General features: G+C 43.8%; 1 protein-coding gene, 1 non-coding gene and 1 pseudogene across 3 annotated transcripts in view; 1 reads left to right on the top strand and 2 right to left on the bottom strand.

Moving 5' to 3' along the window:
- CTPS2 (CTP synthase 2) overlaps positions 1 to 16,494 on the top strand; it is a 98,841-nt gene that overhangs the window by 16,552 nt on the left and 65,795 nt on the right. For both annotated transcript variants that reach the window (XM_035000158.1, XM_035000150.1), the window contains exons 5-8: positions 8,574 to 8,690; positions 8,933 to 9,016; positions 9,874 to 9,954; positions 12,728 to 12,879. In XM_035000158.1, coding sequence (XP_034856049.1) covers positions 8,574 to 8,690; positions 8,933 to 9,016; positions 9,874 to 9,954; positions 12,728 to 12,879 — 434 coding nt within the window. The remainder of the gene's footprint in view (positions 1 to 8,573; positions 8,691 to 8,932; positions 9,017 to 9,873; positions 9,955 to 12,727; positions 12,880 to 16,494) is intronic.
- Positions 1,845 to 2,347, bottom strand: LOC118007103 (annotated as a pseudogene).
- Positions 6,683 to 6,813, bottom strand: LOC118008071. Its single transcript, XR_004678561.1, has one exon. It is a non-coding gene; the product is annotated as a small nucleolar RNA SNORA63 (small nucleolar RNA).

Raw genomic sequence — 16,494 nt, 5'->3', positions numbered from 1 at the left:
CTCATGTGTATGGATGTTTTTGCCTCTGCTCTTCTTTTTAAAAAACATTAAAAAAATAATTACAAAAAAGGAGAAGGGGGAAATCTATTTTTTTGTTTCATCATTTTTATTTTTCATATATCCAGGATTCAGTATATAAATCTTTCGAAATAACGGGATATTACAAGAATAGTTTACAATTCAGCTCTGATTGCACAAATACTTGACACACGAAACCATGTTTTCTTATAGGAATACTTTAATAAAGAAAATAAGTCTCTATACATCTTACAGCAAATCCTATGCAGTTTTTTCCCCATTCAACCATCATTTTGGGTTTTCCATCCCAGCACGTTCATCACATCCAATAAACCAAATTACAATTTGCAGCTGCTTCTCATTTTCAACCATTATTGAGATTTGCACTGTTAAGCGTTTTAGGCTTCTTTTTCTAATTTTTCCTGATCTGAAAGAATTCATGTATTTAAGGTAGAAGAAGCCATTTAAACACGATCCCTTCTGAATATAGCTTGCCGCAGTTGGTGCTTGGTGATCTCACTCCTCACTTAGGCAAGACCAGCTCGTAGCTTTACCCCCCATGGCACCAAGCAGGAGGAATACAGTCCTTGCATTCCTAATGGTTTCTCAACCGCAAAAACAAACCCTAGAAACAAGGGTTAAATTTACAAGTATCAAGAAAGCTAAAACATTTGCTAATGATAAGAACAAAGAATGCTTTCAAATTCAAGGTCTCTCCTAAATTGAAGAAGACATAAAAGAAAGGATGAGGCAGTAGTTCTATAAAATATTGAAACACTAAAAAATGGGGGCGCCTGGGTGGCTCAGTTGGTTAGGCGACTGCCTTCGGCTCCAGTCATGATCTCAGGGTCCTGGGATCGAGCCCCGCATTGGGCTCCTTGCTCAGTGGGAAGCCTGCTTCTCCCTCTCCCACTCCCCCTGCTTGTTTTCCCTCTCTTGCTATGTTTCTCTGTCAAATAAATAAATAAAATCTTTAAAAAAAAAAAGAAACACTAAAAAATGTTAATCACTTAGGTCAATGGTGTATCGTTTCCAAAGTGCCAGAAGATACAGAATCTTAGACTCTAAGGTTAGCTGAACTCAAGAGTTCGCAGCCTTCTTATGCAGTGGCTTTGAAATAGCCTAATATTCCCCTGCCCAAGGGCACGTCATCATTCAGGCCGGGGGAACTTTGCGGAATACTGATCGTGTTTACCTGAAGAGACAGGATCTACCAGGGGAAACATTTGACATTTATGCTACTCCTTCCCTGTTACTGAAAAGTGTGTCCACTTGGCAAAGCTTGTGTTACTTTTCAGGTAGCATGAATGAAAACCTAGAGACTAGCAATGTTCTACAGTCAAGTTCCTGAGTACTTGATGCTCCAATTATCCAATATTCTTTTTTTTTTTTTTAAGATTTTATTTATTTATTCATGAGAGAGAGAGAGAGAGAGAGAGAGAGGCAGAGCGAGAAGCAGGCTCCCAAGGAGCAGGGAGCCCGATGCGGGACTCGATCCCAGGACTCTGGGATCATGACCTGAGCCGAAGGCAGATGCTTAACCATCTGAGCCACCCAGGCGCCCTCTAATTATCCAATATTCTTAAAAGAATTCTTTAATCAAGCCCTTGTCCAGTAAGAGATTGAACAGTACTTGGGGACTACAGTATGTCCCATTTCTCTTATATTTCTCTTGATTTCTCTTTCTCACCCCAGCGTAATAAACTGCTGCAGGTTTTTACCAAAAATACTATCCCAGTAGTTGGAAATGTTATTCTGCATTACCCAAAGTGTTCGATCCCATTATAACGGTCACATTTACATATAACTAGATGGCCAAACAATGTCTACTGCAGTGATTTGGCAAATTTCAGCACAGGCAATGTATCCATCATTGTTCTTGTCATCGGCTCTCAGAACACCATCTATTAAGTTGATCAGTTCAGCTTCACTCGTTGGTGGGGCCTGTTCATTCCCTTCCTCCTTATGGATGTGAGTGATGGCCGTGGAGAGTTCTAGGCCATCACAGAAATTACTGCCGTCATAATCATGCATTTTGAAATAATGGAGCTGCAGTTCTTGTGGGGACATCTCTGCTTCTGGTATGTTGATGACACCTTCTAGATGCTCCATGATATGCTCTTGGTTGTGCACTGTATTCTTATCCAGGCCCACGCCGCCAGGATGGGAGCAGCTGGCCCCAGGTTCCTCAGCCCCGGCACCTGGAGCGCAAAAGGCCTGGAGCAGGCCACACAGGAAGGGGGTTCTGAGCAGCCAGTACCCTCACTGCCCTGTTTCCAAGCTGTTTTCCCCAAATGCGAAGCCTTCCGGCATGAGCCTCGCCAGCACCCCCCCGCCCCCAGAATGCTTCTCCTTGGCTCCGTCCCCCCACTTGAGGGAAATCTATTTTTTTAGTGTAATTGAGCTGCCTTTGGATGACATTAAAATATAAGCCCAATTTGGCCTTAGGATGAGCCTTCTTAACACTTCGTTTTCATGTTCTCAGTTTTTTAGCTATTATTTTTTTTTTTAAGATTTTATTTATTTATTTTGACAGAGAGAGACAGCAAGAGAGGGAACACAAACAGGGGGAGTGGGAGAGGGAGAAGCAGGCTTCCCGCGGAGCAGGGAGCCCGATGCGGGGCTCGATCCCAGGACCCTGGGATCATGACCTGAGCCGAAGGCAGAAGCTTAACGACTGAGCCACCCAGGTGCCCCTTAGCTATTATTTTTTGAGAATCATCCTTGAAGAAAGCTTTTATGTTTCTTTCTGGGGTCAGCGCATCTGATTCTCTTTGTCATCATTTTACAAAGATGTATACTATAGATTGAGACCTAAGATTCCACTTGTACAATAAAATCAAGAATTCTCAATGACATCTCAAAAAATTTTTAAAAGATTTTATTTATTTATTTGAGAGAGAGAGCACACACAAGCAGGGGGAGTGGCAGGCAGAGGGAGAGGGAGAAGCAGGCTCCCTCCTGAGCAGGGAGCCCAATGTGGGACTCCATCCCAGGACCCTGGGATCATGACCTGAGCTGAAGGCAAACGCTTAACCAACTGAGCCACCCAGGCACCCCAAGGACATTTCAAATTAAACTGAAATTTCCATCCCAGGAAACAACAGGCAAACATTTTAGGTCTGTACTTGCATATTATTCTTTCATGTCTATGGTCTTTATTATTATTTTTCCATCCTGCTCTTAAATTGACTTTTTTGGCTTAAAAAACATTAATTTAGTACTTAATACGCACCAGCCCCATTGATAGCTGCTAGGTATATAAAGGCAAATGTGATATGACTCCTGTTCTCGGGAACTCATGGTCTTCATTTTTAATTTCATGGAAACAGAAACTGACAAGTTGTCCCCAGCATAACTCCTCCTTCATATAACCCTAATGTTTATATTGGCTTATTGGACACTAAGTCAGGTATCCTTTTGGGTTCGTTTTAAGTTCTGCTCAACATATGTGTTCGTGCATGATTTAAGCTTTTGAAGAAGGACCACCAAGCTACTTTTCAGTTTTACCATGTAGAAGTGGTTGAAATGTCTCCAAAGCCTTTTTGTGAGGCTCTTACTTTTCAGACTAGTGGAGCTAACAGGCTTTATTTGTTAATAAGTCCAGGTCATCTCCACATAAACCTGAAATGATTTATTCCTGGCTTAAAGAAATAAATTCTTTCTTTTTCTGTCTCTCTTTTCATTTCATAAAAGAATCCTTTCCTTAAAGGCAAAGCAGACATTGCACATCTCATAAATTTGCTGTTGCTTCAATTTCAACTTTGGATAAATCTTAAAATATTGTTATAGGTGTTATTTTCTTTGTTGTGTGGGGAAATAATTAACTTAGGTGTATTCTAGTAATAATACTGAAGGTTTCTGATCCCGGTAATAAGACCTTCCAAATAGGCTGAGAGAGTACAGTACCACTATAAGCCATGTGAGGGCAGAAGTGGATAATGTTTAAAGTTTTTGCCTCCCTTTTTTTCAGATTGCCTGTTGATTACCAGAGTACACCTATGAAAAAACAGGTGTCCCCATATGGTTTAGTTTAAGTGCAGACCTTTTTTTTCCTAAAAATTTTTCTCATTAGATTCTGGTACATTGTAGTTGGTGAGCACTTCAGCCCCTCACCCCCTGCCAATTTCCTGATTGCATGTGATATTTCTAGGATTTTCATAATTAAGTTTGTCATTCTCCTACAGAAAGGTCACATACTTCTATCTGTTCCATACCCAGGAAGCTTGAATTTTATTTTATTTTTTAAAAGATTTTATTTATTTATTTGACAGAGAGAGACACAGCGAAAGAGGGAACACAAGCAGGGGGAGTGGAAGAGGGAGAAGCAGGTTCCCCACCGAGCAGGGAGCCCGATGCGGGGCTCGATCCCAGGACCCTGGGATCATGACCTGAGCCAAAGGCAGACACTTAACGACTGAGCCACCCAGGCACCCCAGGAAGCTTGAATTTTAATTATGTTTTGTTATCTGACTTAAAATTAATGAAGAATAATTTTTTTTCTGTAGCAATGTAGTCCCGAGATTTCTTAGTTTGATTCCATTGTAATTATGGTAACAGGTACTAGAATGCTGTTACCTAGGGCTTATAACTGAATTTTGAGACCCTTCTGTCTTGGGATGAGCACTAAGCTAAACCCTGTTGGAGAGGGAAAATTTTACTTTTACCCTTCAAGGTTCTTCTGGCTGGTCTAAGAATCAAACTAACATGAAAGAGATTAATAGGAGAAAATCGAACAAAGGTTTAATTACATATGTACAGAAAGTCCGTATAAACATGAGAGATTCCAAAGCAGCCAGGCAAAATGAGGCTTATATGATATCCTGAACCAAGGAGAGGGGTAGAGTCCTAGAGGATACAAAGGGGAGGAAGACCATTTGCAGAGAGGCAGAGGAGATGTTTGGGAAACGAAGACTTCCCTGTTATGCAGCTAAGTTTCTTAGGTAAAGAGGAGCCTTTGGCCATGGCTCTCTTCTTGGTATGGGATTCCCCACTTTCCAGTGTAAATATAGGCAGCTGAATCTGCTGGGTTTTGATTGCTTTTAACTCAAAATAATCTTCATGGCAAAGTGGTATATTTCTGTGAGACCTGTCCTGAACCCCTTCAACTCCAGTGCCATGTACAGGGAGCTGGGCTTGTGCCAGCGATAGGGTGGGGAGCAGGGCAGGCATGTTCCTACTCTCATGGGGCTTATCGCTTCTTGGGGTGAGACGCAGGAAATGAGAACACACAGGAAATAATGGCACCTGGTGCTGAGTTAGTAGGAAGAGCGCAGACACAGGGCTGTGATAGGGAGCGGTCGGAGGGAGGCTGCTTTAGGGGGGTGGTCAAGGTCTGGCTTTCTGAGAAAGACCTAGCTTTTCAGGCTGAAGGATAAGGAGGAGATAGATATACGTAAAGAAGGAGGGTAGGAGGGCTTAAGGGGTAGGAAAGAAGAGAGCGGCCCATCTGAGGACCTGCAAAGCCAGTGGGGCTGAAGTACAGGGAGTGTGTGTGGGGAGTAGGGGGGGAAGTGTGTGGCGAGCAGGGGCATGAGATGACATTAGAAACGTATGCAAGGGCCAGATCCTCAAGGAATTTCGATTTCATTTTTAGTGAAGCAGTGAGCCACTGAGGGTTGAAACACAGGAGAGATATATTCTGAGGTTTTTTTTAATATTCTGAGTTTTCATAAGATCACTCTGCTGGTGTGTGGCAAATGATTTGATGGTAGGACAGGAGAGGGTAGAAGCTCGGAGGCCATTTACATGGGGGGGAGGTCAGCCAACTTTTTCTATAAAGGGCCAGATAGTAGATATGTTTAGCTTTGCGGGTCAGAGAGTCAACTCTGCCGTTGCAGTGTGAAAGCAGCCGTGGGCAATATGTAAGTGAATGCCATAGCTCTGTGCCAATCAGTACAACTTTATATAGAAAAACAAGCAGCAGGCCATAGTCACCACCCCCTGCTTTAGATTGCTTTAGATTGGTGTTGGCGTGGGTGTCTATGGTGGTAGCCCTGGATATAGAGAGCAGTGGAGAGATTTTCAAGAGGTTTCGCAGGTATGACCCACAGACTGGATCAGGTGACGAAAAGGGAGGGATCAAGGATGGTTTCCAGACTGCCAGCTTGAACTAGTTAGTGGGAAGAGATGCTTTTGCTAAGATGAGGGGCTACTCAGAGAAATGGGCCCACGGAGAGTTCAGTTTGGGCCGTGCGAAGTTTGAGTAATTGTTGAGCCATCCAGGATGTCAAGGACATGTTGACTCCAAAATCCAGTTGTGCTGGGAAGAGAGGTTAGGGCTCGTAGTAGATTTTGGACCTACTTAGGTAGCTGAAGCCAAAGAAGACGGTGGATTCTGGGACTGGTCCCGCCATGATCTTTTCCTTCTCAGCATCCAGATCATTTCAATTAGTGCTTAAGTTTTACTCTTTTTTTTTTAAGTTTTATTTATTTATTTATTTATTTTTAAAGATTTTATTTATTTATTTGACACAGAGAGACACAGCGAAAGAGGGAACACAAGCAGGGGGAGTGGGAGAGGGAAAAGCAGGCTTCCCGCTGAGCAGGGAGCCCGATGCGGGGCTCGATCCCAGGACCCTGGGACCATAACCTGAGCCGAAGGCAGACGCTTAACGACTGAGCCACCCAGGCGCCCCTCAACTCAGTGTTTTACTTGGTAAACATGTCTGAGACCATGCATCCCTGGCTGCTAAGCACCATGGCGGACAGGGCTAGAAAGGTAACAGCTTTATTTTGAGCAGGGGGCAAAGACAAGGCAGCACTTTACAGCTACATTGTAACTAGATCCTGCATTAAGTTTTATTTATTTAAATACTGTCTGCACCCAATGTGGGGCTTGAACCCATGACCCCAACATCAAGAGTCTCACACTTTTCTGACTGAGCCAGGTGCCCCAAGTTTTACTCTTGATTATTGTTCTTTACCTCTGCCTAGTTTTCCTAGATAAATGCTGAGCTCCTTAGGAGCACTGTTGTCTTAAATTCTTCTCAGCACCTCATTTATAGTGTTGAGCATACAGTAGATCCTCAAATGCTAGAGAATTTTAAAATCCATGTGATAGCCTGTAAGTATTTAAATATAGTGAGGATGAGTAGGTTAAGGCAGATTTTATCCTAAAGTAAATGCTTACCTTAAAATGCCTTACTTGTTGGAAGCACACTGTAAATTAAGTTAACATTTATCAAAGGATTACGCTGTCAGGAATATTATAGGGGCTTTTGGTAGGACTCGTTTCAGAAAGCCAGCATGTTTTAATAGTAGTTAATCCTAGTAATACCACCATCGCAAAGAGACTGTTGAGAGCATGCAGGAGTGTGTGTGTGTGTGTCTGTGTGTGTCTGTGTGTGTACATGGAGAGGGGGAGAGAGAGAGAGAAAGAGAGAGAGTGAGAGAGCACTGTTGCACATCAGGCAGAGCCAGATGGCTCCCACCTTTCTCATCTAGTCACTGCATTTGTGTTCTACCTTCCAAGTGGACCACTGGTGAAAACTACCTGATCTCACTCCTCAGTGGCCTATACTCCGGATCTTTTTGTCTGCTTATGAATTCCCTTCTATTAAAGGCTTCCTTTTGGGGCGCCTGGGTAGCTCAGTCAGTTAAGCGTCTGCCTTCGGCTTAGGTCACGATCCTGGGGTCTTGGGATGGAGCCCCGCATTGGGCTCCCTGCTCAGCGGGGAGCCTGCTTCTCCCTCTCCCTCTCCCACTCCCCCTGCATGTGCTCTCTCACTCTCTGTCAAATAAATAAAATCTTTAAAAAAATAAAGATTGACTTATTTTGGGGGGGAGGGGCAGAGGGAGAAGGAGAGAGAATCTCAAGCAGACTCCCCGCTGAGCATGGAGACTGACGTGGGGATCGATCCCACGACCCTGAGATCATGACCTGAGACAAAACCAGAAGTCGGACGCTTAACGGACTGAGCCACCCAGACACCCCTTAAAAACTGAGCCACCCAGGCTCCCCTAGGCACCCCTTAAAGCCCTCCTTGACCTCTCTTTCTTTTCCCTTCTGATGTTCCGCCTATTCTCTTACCTGCTTACCTGGCTATGTTATCCTGCATCCTTTCTTCTTAGTTTCCTTTCGAGTTTCCTGTCTCTCTTTCCTTTGCTTCCTGCTGTTCTTAAATGTACAGTGCTTTTCTGTTTCATGTCAAACAGCTTCAGAGGTTTAATGAATCTATCATAAATTTCACCTGCTTTAAGTATACAATTCCATGATTTTTAGTATATTTGTAAACTTCTGTTCTTGTGCTCTGTTTATTAATAATGTTTCTATTAGGGGCGCCTGGGTGGCTCAGTTGGTTAAGCGACTGCCTTCGGCTCAGGTCATGATCCTGGAGTCCCAGGATCGAGTCCCGCATCGGGCTCCCTGCTTGGCAGGGAGTCTGCTTCTCCCTCTGACCCTCCTCCTTCTCATGCTCTTTGTCTCTCATTCTCTCTCTCTCAAATAAATAAATAAAATCTTAAAAAAAAAAAAAGTTAAAAAAAAAATAATGTTTCTATTAGTCTGTATACTGTGGAAGGTCACTTGTGTCTTTTTTTTTTCCCGTTCCCAGCTGGGTGGCACCATTGGAGACATCGAAGGGATGCCGTTCGTGGAAGCATTCAGACAATTCCAGTTTAAAGCAAAAAAAGAGAATTTCTGTAATATCCATGTTAGCCTTGTGCCACAGGTGAGCTTTCCAGATAAGTATGTAGACAGCAACTCCTATAAATCTTCCTGTGATATTCTGTTTATTCCACATTTTTTAAAAAGGAGATAGAAGTTTATTGAATACACTGCAAGGGCACAGCGGACAGGACAACAGAGGAGAGACTGTCTGCCTGTTTTTTTCCACATTTTAAACTAGGGAGCCCTTCATTATCCAGAAGAGCTAAATATCCAATATACTGACAGTGACCCATTTCTTTTCAGCCCAGTGCTACCGGAGAACAAAAAACCAAGCCCACACAAAACAGTGTCCGTGCGCTGAGGGGGTTAGGCCTGTCTCCTGATCTGGTGAGTTACGGAGAATGGGTAAATTTCTTGGAATAGGACCTCCATTTCTTGATCTATAACATCATCTAAGTCCTTTCTATCTCTCAAGTGGTTCCTATGACATTGAGCTCTTTGTATCCAGGGGCCAGGGAAGGCTTATTCCCATATCCTCAAGGGCAGCTTCACACATTTCTAAATTGACCATCTGTTCTCCTCCAGGTCCTCATGTGATTGCCACATTGACAGCTGGGCAAGTGCAATGTCCTATCATTTTTATGGTCCCTGGGTCTTTTAGTGTGAGGTGGGACCTTGGGGATTTTCCTGATACCCACTAGGGTGGGCTGTCACTGCTCTTATTTATAACAGGTAATCCAGTTATCACCAACAGTCTAGATCAGAGGTTGGCAAATAAGGGCCTGCAGGCCTGCTGCCTGTAAATAAAGTTTTATTAGAACATGGTACCGTCTACTGCTTACATTTGTCCACAGTTGCCTTTGTACTGCAGCGATACAACTGAGTAATCGGGACAGTAGCTTCTTGACTTGCAAAACCTACAATGTTTACTGTCTGGCCCTTTAGAGAAAAAGTGTGCCAAGCCTCTAAAGAGGCAACATTTGTGAGCCTTCACTCTTGTTTACTAGAGATGCCTTGACATTTTGAGCTCTTACTGGTAGATTTGTGTTGAGTTTGATTGTAATTGCTTATATTAGCGCTCAGGTGTTTCTAATAGTCCAGTGGCATGCCCAGAATGAACAGGTACATACTTGGTCAAGTCTCTGGTTGTAAGAAGAAATTAATAAAGCCTCCTCCTGAAAACGAACGGTGGCATGAACAGCCGGATTCCTGCTTGCTGACCTGTGCACACCTGACTTTGACAGATTGTCTGCCGAAGTTCAACACCCATCGAAATGGCTGTGAAGGAAAAGATTTCTATGTTTTGTCACGTGAACCCGGAACAGGTGAGTGCTGCTCTTTAGCTTTTAGTGCTTTGCGGGCAGGCACTTCTACGGATGCTGATGTTTGGCCTCTCTTAAATTACTGTATTATTTTTCATGGCATTTATGAAAGCTTTGGGAGATTCATATCCAGCCAGCCACGGATTCCTTGCCCTGAAGTGAACAATCTGAGACTCCTGATTCCTTAGGTAGATCACATATTTCTTTGCATCATCATTCCTTAAGTCACAGGGACAAAACCAGGTGGGTTTTTGAACTTAATAGTCAAACCTGCAGGGAGAGAACCCCGTGAAGCCTGCTTATCTTCTGTTTGTCTTGTCTTTCCAGGACACTGACTGCTTTCACCGTGATTTCTCCTTGTATATGTTACAGCCTAACTTTGCCCAGACCCCATTCACACCATCGCTGCTGAGTATATCAGTGGCCTCAGTTCAGTTCCTTGCTAAAGAAACTGTACCGTGGGGCGCCTGGGTGGCTCAGTTGGTTAAGCGACTGCCTTCGGCTCAGGTCATGATCCTGGAGTCCCTGGATCGAGTCCCGCATCGGGCTCCCTGCTCAGCAAGGAGCTTGCTTCTCCCTCTGACCCTCCCCCCTCTCATGTGCTCTCTCTCTCATTCTCTCTGTCTCAAATAAATAAACAAAATCTTTAAAAAAAAAAAGAAGAAGAAGAAACTGTACCGTGATTTGGGCTCAAGTCCTCTGTACTGCGGGACTTTCCACCTGGGTATCTGAGAGCTTTTTCTTTTTTCTTTCATTCTCTTATCTGTCTCTTGTTTGCCATAAGGCTTAGGTGTAAGGGATTAGAGTTGGCTAGAGTTGAAGAGGTGATAATGAATGGTGCTCAGGAAAAGGGTGAAGTTTGGCAGAAACCCTTTGTTTTCCTCAGATTAGCCCTGGGTTCTTTGAAGCCTAAAAACCATCTCCTCGGATTTCTGTATCTCGTGAGGCAGCCTAGCACACAGCCTCCTGCCTGATACAGTTTTCAGAGTTGGGTTACTGAGGGCTCTGAGAAAGGAAGAGTGCACATTTCCGACCATACAGAGCCTGTTTTCAATAGAAGTATAGATTCCGAAGAATGTCCTATCCCAGCAGTCCACAGGCTAGCTTATTAGCTATTTTTCAGCACATCGTTTTTTCTGATGTGAGTTAATGCTCCCGTTTCTTGGTTCCTGGTGAACTGGCATTTAAAGATCCTCTCCTCTGGTTTCTTGAGGAAGGGATGGAGGTCAGAGGCATCTCTATGGATGTGATCGTTACCATGACACTTGAAAAAAATCTCTCTCTGGCCTGGAGGATAAATGAGTAAATAGTTCCACATTCCATGTCTTCCACTGTGGGAGTTTGGGCTGCCCAGAGATTTAGTTTTAATTAGTAGTTTGGTGAATGCACAAGTGAACGCATAGAGTTAGCAGAACATTTCTTGGCATTGATTTAGAATGTGGCAGATCCTTAAAAGCCTGCCGGTAGTCCCTTGGATGTACTTGACAGGGTGGTGAAAGCTCGTTAGGGTAAGTGTGGAAAAACAACCATACCACCTGGCATTTAAAGGAGCTGTTCTCCTCTAACAGGTGTAATAATTAATTTGACTGGGTTCAGTGTGTGCTTGAAATTTATCCACAGGAAGGGAGGAGACAAAAGCACTCCAGCAGCAGCAACAGCAACAAATGAATACACACACACACACTCACACACACACACACACATGAACCGCACACCCACATTTAGAAGACACAGTGTACATATTCAATGTTACTGCTTTAGCCTGGACTTAGGTGATGCCTTGGGCCATGTGTCTTGGATATGGACACATAGAACATCCATGTTTCAACACCAATTCTCTGACACCAGCTGGGGTCCTGTAATTCAACTCCGACACTAACTACCTGGAATGAGCGTCAGATTCTGCAAATTTGAGGGCTGAGTTCTTTACAAGACTGCCCCCCACTTCAGTCACCAGCCACAAGTTTCCAGTGTCCCTGAGCCACTTATACTTCTGCCTGGCTGACTACAAATTTGGGGCTTCCCATAACCCCTTCGGGTTTGATAATTCTCTAGAATGACTCATGGAACTCAGGAAAATGTTATACTTACTATCACCATTTTATCATAAAGAGTGCAAATGAACAGCCAGATAAGGAGATACATAGGGCAAGGCCTGGGAGGATCACAAGCTCAGGAGCTTTTGTACCTGGTACATTTGTAGATTTACCAACCAGAATACTCCCCTGAGTCTTGGTGTCTAGAGATTTTTTTTAATGGGAGTTTCATTATATAGGCATGATTGAGTCAACCATTGGTCGCTTAATTGAACTCATTCTCCAACCCCCTTATTATCCTTGGAGGTCAGGTGGCTGAAAGTTCCAGTATAATTTCGTGGGTTTTCTGGTGACCAACTCCCATCCTGGAGCCATCTAGGGGGCCACCATAAGTCACCTCATTAGCATAATAAAGATACTCCTGTCACTCAGGAATTTCCAAAGGTTTTTGAAGCTTTGTACCAGGAATTGAGAACAAAGACCAGATATATATATAAAATTATTCTACCATGGTATCCACGTTTCCAGAATTGGAATAATGAGTTCAAAGAGTTTTATAATTAGATCAAAGTAAGCTTGTGTTAATTCTGCCTCTTGTTTGGGTCACCGGGCTCTTGCTTTTCTTCAATCAGTATAAATGAACTGCCATGTCTCTTGAATTTTGGCTCATTCTTGAGCTCATTCTTAGGCCATATTTGAGGTGTTCCATTTAAATATGGTGTTTTATCATCATTAATCAGGTCATATGTATCCATGATGTTTCGTCCACATACCGAGTGCCTGTGCTCCTGGAGGAACAAGGCATTGTTAAATATTTTAAAGAGAGATTGGATCTGCCCATTGGTGATTCTGCAAGTAATTTGCTTTTCAAGTGGAGAAATATGGCTGACAGGTACGTGAAAGGAATTACTAATGTAATCTTTAATAATTTTTGGGTTTGGGGGTAGGATTGAGACCTACTTTGAAGTATACCTAAGTCACATTGACTTTCTGTATGTATATATTTTGGTCTGGATTTATCTAAAGCTTTAATATATTGGTCGAGTGTTTTGCTGTATTCTTTGAAGATTTCTGGAGCTTTTGACTTCGTTCTACTTAAACGAAAATGAATTGATGGAATGATTTTTTTTTTTTAAATTCTGGAAGCATTTTAATTGATTTCTCAGTTTCTGAACATTTTAAACATGTTTAAATGTCACAGATTTTTGCTGTTTGTTTTGCTTGGTTTTTTTTTTAAGCTTATTTATTTTTTAGTAGTGTCTATACCCAATGTGGGGCTCAGACTCAACGACCCTGAGATCAAGAGTCACGTGCTCTTCCAACTGAGCCAGCCAGGAGCCCCTGTTTTGCTTGTCTTTAAAGACTTGGCTAGGGGCGCCTGGGTAGCTAAGCCTTAAGCGTCTGCCTTTGGTGCAAGTCATGATCCCCTGGGATCGAGCCCCGCGTCGGGCTCCCTGCTCGGCAGGAAGCCTGCTTCTCCCTCTCCCACTCCCCCTGCTTGTGTTCCCCCTCTCTCTCTGTCAAATAAATAAATAAAATCTTAAAAAAAAAAAAAAGACATGAATAACATTTCCTAAAGAAAATCCCCTTTGAATGAGAGGTTCAGTCTCTATCATTATTGCTCCATCCTGCAGTTATTAACTGGCAGCATTGTTATTAAAACCTCAGACAGGTTCTAGCTTTAAGACCACGATATTAATTTCAGCGAGGCTTGTCTCATTTGAAGTCATATGGAAATTAAATTCCTGTCACCTATTTTCTTTTACTACATTTCGTAAAAGAAAGGCATCACTCCATAAAGTCCTGACTGCCTTGCTTTTCATGCAGCTTAGGTGAGAGGCAGTGGTTACAAATGTCGGCTCTGGTGTTGCTAAGGAGTAGATCTTATTGTGCTGATCGTTTCGTGATACATACAAACATTGAATCATTATGTTGTATCCCTGAAACTAATACAAGGTTATTTGTCACTTGTATTTAAATTTAAAAAAAAAAAAGTAAGCTCTGGTATCAGGCACTCTGGACTGAGATCCCAGCTTCTCCTCTCACTAGCTGTGTGAGTTTGGATGGATTACTTAACTTCTCTGGACTTGTTCTCCCATCCATATATAACAGGGGGATACTAGTACCCACATTGTGATAATTATGAGAGAAAACACTTAAGACCTTAATCTCACATTGGGCGCTGAGTATTGGTTACTGAGGTTGGTAACAATAATTAAAGTGGTTTGAAGGTGACAAAAGCACTGATCTTGGTAGATGATCAGTAGATTGATCACCTATCAGTCTTTCACTTAAAAATTTAAAAAGTGTCTTAGAATTTCTGGGACAAGTAAAATCAGGAACAAAGTGCAGTTTCTGAACTTAGGTACTTTCTTGCATGATGATACAGTTAAGCCCCTGCCCTCCAGAATGCTTAAGGAATCAGTCCCTTTGGGGGGACTTTCTGAGTAGCTTGGGGCTGATCCTCTTTAAGCACTAGAAATTTTAATATATAACTCCTTTTATTGGAAATAGCTCTAAATTATACTCTGAGCTGCTGTGCTTTTAAAAGCCAGTGTTTGTTTGTTTTTTAAGATTTTATTTATTTATTTGAGAGAGTGAGTGAGCGAGAGACAGAGCATAGAGGTAGAGTGGGAGGGAGAAGCAGACTCCCCACTGAGCGGAGAGCCCGACGCAGGGCTCGGTCCCAGGACCCCGGGATCTTGACCCAAGCTGAAGGCAGATGCTTAACCGACTGAGCCACCCAGGCGCCCCCAGTGTTTGGTCTTCATGTTGGTTTCCTTGGCCGCTGTAACAAATGTCCGCAAACTGAGTGGCAGAAAATATCAGAAAAGTACTATCTCACAGTTGTGGAGGTCAGAAGTTCAAAATCAAGGCATCAGCAGGATTGGTTTCTTCCGGAGTCTCTAGGGAGAAACCATTCCAGCTTCTGGGGCTGCCGGCAATCCTTGGTATCCTGTTTCTGCCTCTGTCATTGCATGGCCTTCTCTGTGTCTCTCCTCTTCTCTTCTTTTCTCTCTCTTTTTTCCCCTCCTCTTCTCTTTTTGTATAAGGATGCTTGTCTTTGGATTTGGGACCTATCCTAATTCAGGATGATCTCATCTCGAGATCCTTAACTTAATTGTATCCGCAAAGACCCTTCTTCCAGATATGGTCACATCCACAGATTCTGGGGGACATAGGTTTTTGGGGGCCACCATTCAGCTCACCATAGTCTTCAAGCAAAAGGGATATTGAGCATTGGTCTCTCGTGGTGATGTTGGTTTATTGGTAATGAGGGTATGTACTGTCCCCTCAGTACAGCCTGTAGAGAGATGCAAGAAAGCAAGCAGAGGGAGAGAGAGAGGGAGGGAGAATCTCCAGCAGACTCCCTACTGAGCAAGGAGCCAGATACGGGGCGTGATCTCACAACCCTGAGATCATGACCTGAGCCGAAATCAAGAGCCTGATGCTTAACCAGGGTAGCCTTGCTCATGGAGATCCAGTGCTGTTCAAGGCCAGGGGTTCCTGGTTGAACGGGATGGCAGAGCTCGCCTGGGACCCCAGGCCAAAGTGGCGACGGCTCGCCTCCCTGGGGACCTGCCTGTGGGGTGGGCCTGCAAAGTGGCTCACAGCAACCTCAGTGGCTGACCCCCTCAGCTGATGGCTAGGTGCGGAGCAGGTGAGAGCTCGGCTGGTCTGGACAGGGCCCCCTGAGCCTCGACTGCAGGCCCAAGAGTGAAAAAGAGCACGAGGGGAGTGCGCTCAGGATACATATCCTTCCTGGATGGCAGCCCTTTTCCCTGGGACATGTGGCCTGTCTCCTCCAGCTGCTGAGTGACTCCTCCTCTCCCCTGGATAGATCAGACTGAGTGAGTAGGAGGAGCTGGTGGTGTTGACCCCAGTCCTTCTTCCTTCCTGGGAACAGAGTGGACATCCCTCCTTTAGTGGAGGAGTGAGAATAGGGGGGAAGGGCTCAGCCCAGTGGGTCAGCTCAGATGTGGTTGTGATCACCAGTTCTCCAGGCCCAAACCTGGCACGGAAAGCATTTCCCTCTGACGTTGTATCAGAATCTTGCCTGGATACCAACTTACTTTGTCACCTGTGTCCTTTGAGTAGGGATGGGGTGAAGTATGAGCAGCCATGCAATCTCCTGAGCGACATAAAATTCAGTAGCAATCTAAAGGCTTAGCAGCTTTCTCTGAGGTTCTTCAGTCACCTTCGTAGAAAGTCACCTTTCCTGTCAGTTTGAACTTCTTAGCTTCTTATGCATTTTTCGCCTCGCAGCCTGTGTGCAATCATTCTTGTCTGGCACCCTTTGCAGATGCTGGTATGAAAGTGGAGTGTTCCCACTCACGGTAACCTTTCTGTTCTAAGGTGTTTGGTGACGGGTTTGCTTTCAGGCCCTAAAACATCTTTAGCTCCAAGATGACATTTCTACATACTTAGTACCAGACCAGACAATTCAGACAATTTTCATGTACAGATTTCCTAACAAAGCAACAGGAAACATTGTGTCTTTAGTGGT

This window comes from Mirounga leonina, unplaced genomic scaffold (assembly GCF_011800145.1).
Source record: "Mirounga leonina isolate KUSES-001 unplaced genomic scaffold, KU_Mleo_1.0 Mir_101595, whole genome shotgun sequence".
Lineage (NCBI taxonomy): Eukaryota > Metazoa > Chordata > Mammalia > Carnivora > Phocidae > Mirounga > Mirounga leonina.
This window is presented reverse-complemented; position numbering and strand designations above follow the sequence as displayed.